Source organism: Corella eumyota, chromosome 1 (assembly GCF_963082875.1).
Source record: "Corella eumyota chromosome 1, kaCorEumy4.1, whole genome shotgun sequence".
Classification (NCBI taxonomy): domain Eukaryota; kingdom Metazoa; phylum Chordata; class Ascidiacea; order Phlebobranchia; family Corellidae; genus Corella; species Corella eumyota.
The window spans coordinates 1,702,398-1,708,397 of NC_137490.1; the positions used below are offsets into that span (position 1 = coordinate 1,702,398).

Below are 6,000 nucleotides of genomic sequence, written 5' to 3' on the forward strand. Positions count from 1 at the left end.
TAAATATATTACATAGTAATAGAGGTCATAAATTAATTTAATTTTGTTAAAAAACTTACTAACAGTTTTATTAGTTGGTAACTACATAATAAATTAAAATTATTGCAAAAAGTTTGCGTATCTATATTTCAAAGTCGTATTTAAAAAGCAATATATCTTTTAAACTAATTTCTAATATATAAGGTGTTATAATTAACAAAAAATTCACACTTTCATATAAAATAAACCTTTGAAAATATGTAAGTAATATTTTGTAAGTAATGTTGTAAAATTTTGTGTATATATATATTAAAATCGTATTTTAATGGACAAGTTATAAGAATTTTAAGCTTTTTTTCAGTTTTACGCTTATTTTCAATCACATTAAATTATTTAAACAATTTTTATAAAGTAAGTAAAGTTAAATATATATACTTATATACTTTATCATTTTTTCTAAGTTTTAATTTGTGTCCAAGTAACGAAAATTATTTGTATCAAATCCAAAAACACAAATTAAATTTTTTAAATGTTACTTTATTATTTAATTTCACAAAAATGGCCATTCAGAAAAGAAAAATAATTTTCCAGAACCGTAGGTAAACAAAAAAGCCTATCATGAGAAAAACAAGCAAACGTAGGTAATATAAATGAGGTATTAAACAAAATATCTGTTATAACGAGGCTTGTGACAAAAATGTGATCAAACAAATTGAGGTAATTTGGTTTTTGATACAGAACAACGTGTAGACACCAAATACAGAAAAAAATCAATTTTTAGCCCCCTCAAAAATGTAAAATTACAAAATATTAACTGTTAACCTCCCAAAAAGCAAAGATTGGAAAAAATAGGTTCAATATTTTAATTTTTTATAAAAAAAAATAATTTTAGTTTCCATAAAAAATTGATATTTTAAACAAAAACAAAAGTTTGCCCCAAAAAAAGATATTTATGATTTTTTTCAAATTTTTTAAATTTTTTCTGCGGCAAAATGTTACTACATAGATTGTATTAGAAAGTTAAGATACACATTATAGAGAGATTATAGAATTAAGTTGGCATAACAACGACAAAAAAAAATAATAATAATAATATAGGACATTATATTGTTAATAATATTAAAGAAAAAAACAATTTAATAAATTTTTGTACAACACGCAATAGATTATTAGTTCAACAAAAAAATAAAGTTTTTTTTGGTTTGGTACACAAATAACGTGATACAAACATGACGTCATCGTTAATGACGTCATTTGAGGTATGACGAAGCTGGTCTTAAGTTGAAGATCGATTGTCGATAGGACCAGTTGGCAGCTATATACTACAAATAATAAGAATCCCTGACAAAAACAACGTAGGCATAGATGTTAGTCTATTAGTTAATATACAATGCAGGCTATATACAACAACAATATAACAACTATATACATATCTGGTCAAAACATAAAAGTTTATGAACTTAGTTAAATAAGAAACTATGTTTGGCAATAATTGTTCTTGGCAAGTTCAAAGTTCGTGTAATTTCAGTTTTAAATTGGCAAAGTAGTGGACTTCACAAAACATTAAAGATTAATAAGTGTTAGTAAATGACAGGGAAATAACATCAAATTGTTTGGCAAAATAACTCACTACATTATATAAGCACCCTGATATTAAATCCCTGAGTACAAAGAAAATCGCACCAAGTTTACGCTAACTTGCTTGTTTCGAGCGGCAGCGCGTTATTGAAGATCGAAAACGGCATCACAAATTTACTAGCGGGGCTAAGTATTTCTTCTGAGGTGACTGTGTCAGTTGTTGAAACGTCAGAAGATCTAGATCGAACTGGTGATGATTGGTCTATAGCGAGATTTGAGCTCAGTTCTTGCTCTTCGCTTGATGAGAACGACCTAGTCGGTGAATGGGGCGATAATGAACCCACTATACCACTATCTACAGCGCTTGTTGGTGGGCTGATCGGCGTATCCCGCTCTAATTTAACTTGGTTTGAGCCCTCCCCGCTAAGCTGTCTCCTTATTGGATGGATCCCCTTTCTTCTGCTCCTCTTCTCCAATTGCTCCCACGATCCGTTTACATCCCCTTCATCACAATGCTCTTCTGTTTTCAACTCTGTTGTTATGTCGACGACTTCTTGTGGCGATTTTTGAGCCAATGAGAAGGTAGAATTAGTCGTGGCAACACTACGTTCAACCTCATTATCAGTCTCGACTTTTATACCGTTAGTTTGACTATAATAATTCTGCAGCACCGGCAAACTGTTAACCACAGATGTCTGCAAGGCCAAGGCTCTTGAAATCAAGTTATTTTGCAGCTCCGAGTTGGTGTTGATTGGATTAGATTGAGTTTGTTGTAACATTTGCATAGCTAGGGTTTGGGGAGCCAAGTTATTCACGTATTGATGATAATAAGGATTCGATAACACGTTGGGTTGTGTAGTAAGGGTTGGAGTTGCAAACTTATCTTGTGCTGCTTGCTGCTGGGCACGTGATTTCGATTTGTTCCATCGGTTGCCAACGTTACCGCTTTGATGCTGACGTAACATATCTTCCTCTATAAAGTCATCTTGATTGAACATATCATGAAGCGATATAGTTCCTATATTATCAGGACCCTGAGTCATAACACAGTTATCATCTAATTTCTCTTCTAATAGTAAAGCCTCCATAACAGCTGCAGGGTCCTCAATAAGTCGAACTCCGTTGAACAAATGACGGGGTATGTTAATCTTAACTTGGCCATTCATTAAGTCAAACACTTCGGTCAGGTCTTTACGGTATCTGTAACCTGAATCCTGTGCATATCTTGATACTAAAGTGTTTTGTCGAAGTAGAAGTTCATGTGGTATAGTTGTGATGTTGACTGTCCAATAATTTCCCTTCGCTGTCGGTCTGAACGGGTTTTTAAGAACCTGGTAAAATATTTAGGCGTTAAAAGAGTAATAAACAACATTTTGGGTAAAATTAAAAGGTCTGCTTTCAAAATAATATTAATTTCAAGTTTAAGTACACATGCCTAAGTGAAATAAAAAATAACGGGCTTTAAGTATTATTAAATACAATCACGCTAAATAGATAGTGAAATATTGTATGTATAATCTATATAAACAAGGACAACAAAAAATTAAAATAATTTAATAACAAAAAAACGAAAATACTTTTACTTTCATTATCTAGACACAAAATTAATTAAAAACTTTATTTACCTTAACAAAGCATTCGTTTTGTGAAAGATTATGGCGAACCGAGTCCCTCCAACCTTGGTACGAACCATTAAAAAACGGAAACATCTCAGAAATCCGCTTCAGAATCTGCGAGAGTCGCAACTTCTTTTCCGGCGACGATAAAATAGACAAAGTTATCAGAGAGACGTAAGAATAAGGAGGCTTCGCGTATCTTTTGTATCTTTTTCCCGACGAATTCTGCTGTTGAGATGCTGTTTGTGAATTCGGTGAAACGTTTGGCTTGTTACGGTTCTGTGACGTCACAGAACGTTGATTGTTGTTGACGAAGTGAAATTTATCGTTTTGAGGAATGTTCATCGAGTTAAAAGAGGCTCGGTGGTTGACGTTCGAGATTCCATTGTACTCGCTCTATTCATAACAATATAAATAATGTTATGATTATTATGTACGTCATAATTAAATTTAATATGTTCCGAAATTATGAAAAAAACACTAAAAAAGGCATTCGAGAATTAAACCATTAAATATTTTTACTTTTTTTAAATAAAACTTTAAAATTTAGTTTTGAAATATATTTTAAACTTACCAATTTTTGCCTTTTTCTTTGTGGTTGTTGCATGCGAACTTGCTGTTGTAACTGTTGCCGGCTTTGTGCCATTTGGATCCATTTTTGCAAGTACTCAGGACTTAAAGGCTGCATCATATTCTGGTTGTACATACTAGATGGAAGCCTACTTGCTGCTGCGCTGTTTTGCAGAAACGGGGCAAGTGCTGTCAGTTGCTGGGGCGTTAGGCTGGACAGCGCTGATTGGTTGGCTAAGGATTGCTGAAATGGCGCGAAAACGTTCGAAAACGGTTGAAAATTATTGTTGTTGAGTGACTCGGGTTGTTTTAGCGGTGTGCTGTGCATTACAGGCTTTGAGATGTTATCAATTTGTTCTTGAGAGCTTGGTCTTTTATTAGAGGTTGTCAGGTCCAACGGTTGGTTCTTTTCCGCGTCTTTATTGTTGTGAGAGGTAACTGACAAAGTGAGGTCTATCGCGTTCGGTTTTGAGGTAGTTGCATTTACAGTAGAGATAGCATGTTGTTCTGGTGATATGGAAAGTAAAGGAGGGGGAGGCAAGAGGTTGCCTAGCTCCTGGTTAATTCCGGATATTCTCTGGGTGTTAAGATAGGTAGATGCGTTGTTTTTAAGCTGGGTATTGCTCGCTAAAGTGGCTAAACTAGGCCAGGGTATGTGATTAGAAGCAGAGGTAGAATTTGCCTGATTAGCAAGAAGTTTCTGCATGACTTCTTGCGCTTTACCGTCCTGAAAATTATGATTCTTTTGCGTATCATTATTTTCAGTAGATGATAATGTTTTATTTTGTTGATACTGCAACGCCTGTGACCAGAGAAGTTCTAAACGTTGTCGTAAAAATGGATTGTTTATATTATTTGGATCAGCCAAACTTGTGAATAAGTTATTTTTGGCGAAATCGCCAGGTTTTTGGCTATTTTCTTGATGCATATTTAGCCACAAATTCGAGTTTGTTTCTTCACCAAATGCAGCCATCTAAATGTTAAAAAAATCAAGTTAATTGTTTAAAAATACAAGAAATAAAAGTGTCTAATAAATTATTTAATATGTTTAAAAATATTTATTGAATTTATTTGCTTTAACTATATTAAATTCAAATAATAATAAATAAACAATTGATCAAACAAACAAGTATTTTACTTACCCATTCAAGTTAACAAAAAATTTAATTCCCGAAAAATTCGGAGAAAAATGAGGTAGAAATTTAAACGAGGATAAACGTAATTTACACCAACACCTGTGAAAATAAAAAAATAAATATAAATTGTTCGTATATTGGTATTTTATTTAAACCCTAATAAAAAACGTTATTTTGGTTTATATGTACTTTTAATATTAACTAATATTTTTTAAATTAATATTTGAAACGATTTGTCATTTTATATGTAGTATAAACCTACAAGCGCTTTAAACATTTAAAACATTGTATGCGAATCGTTTATAAAAAAAAAAAATATGTATTTAAAAGTTTCTTTATTATTTTATTTAAACTTCACTTATAGATATTATATTAAAACACGCAAATCTAGTAAACTATAAAAAATGTTTATTATATTGTTAAAAGCTAATTATAAAAACATACAAGCGACATCTAATTTTAAAGTTTAGAAAAACATGAGATGTTGATTTATGAAAAATTATTTGAGTTTAAAACCCAATTAACATACAACAGAAAACTACTTCCTAAATTTATTTTGATTTACAAGCGAGTTCTAACGTTATTAGTGTTTGTTTATAACGCTCAGTACTAAGTTCAAGGTTTAAATCACATAAACAATATCTCTAAAACAACAATTTACAACTTGGTAAGTTAAATCCTATTAGAAAGTGTTTAAAATGTAGGTTAGAAATCTCCACCTTATAAACATAACTAAGTAGTTGTGATATATTATACAGTGTGCTATGTTACGTTAGTTTATTAAATTAGAAAACGACTTTTAAAAAATAAACAACATTTATATAATGGTAGTAAACAACAATTAATCTTTTTTTTACAATTCGGAAATACATCTAAATTGAATATTGCTTAGTTGTTTAGCTTATAGGTAAATGACAATTCTTAATTTATCATATTTTTTTTAGATATATCCGTTACCGATATAAGCTAAATTAGATAGTATATTAAAAAATCGTTTTTAATTAACAAATCTACTTACGTTTTATTTTGGTTCGTCTTTTTTCGAAACTTAAAAAATGAATGCAGCCATGTTTCTATATCTTAAATTAAATTTACATCAAAATTTACAAAAACGAAAGTCT

The 6,000-nt window shown here is 31.0% G+C and overlaps 1 protein-coding gene across 1 annotated transcript; it reads right to left on the bottom strand.

Annotated features, from left to right (window-relative positions):
- Positions 1-506: 506 nt before the first annotated feature.
- LOC145746679 (uncharacterized) lies at positions 507-6,000 on the bottom strand. Its single transcript, XM_082564826.1, has 5 exons — positions 5,898-6,000; positions 4,886-4,978; positions 3,748-4,716; positions 3,183-3,569; positions 507-2,888 (listed from the first exon to the last, which is right to left on the bottom strand). The coding sequence occupies exons 3-5, from the start codon at positions 4,714-4,716 to the stop codon at positions 1,668-1,670; spliced, it is 2,577 nt and encodes an 858-aa protein (XP_082420952.1). The 5' UTR covers positions 4,886-4,978; positions 5,898-6,000; the 3' UTR covers positions 507-1,667.

Bases quoted from the DNA above. Each gene is read 5' to 3' on its own strand.
- LOC145746679 (XM_082564826.1), bottom strand. From the start codon at position 4,716: ATGGCTGCATTTGGTGAAGAAACAAACTCGAATTTGTGGCTAAATATG. The intron at 3,570-3,747 runs GTAAGTTTAAAA...TGTTATGAATAG, and splicing joins AAAGAAAAAGGCAAAAATTG to AGCGAGTACAATGGAATCTC. The intron at 2,889-3,182 runs GTAAATAAAGTT...ATATTTTACCAG, and splicing joins AAAACGAATGCTTTGTTAAG to GTTCTTAAAAACCCGTTCAG.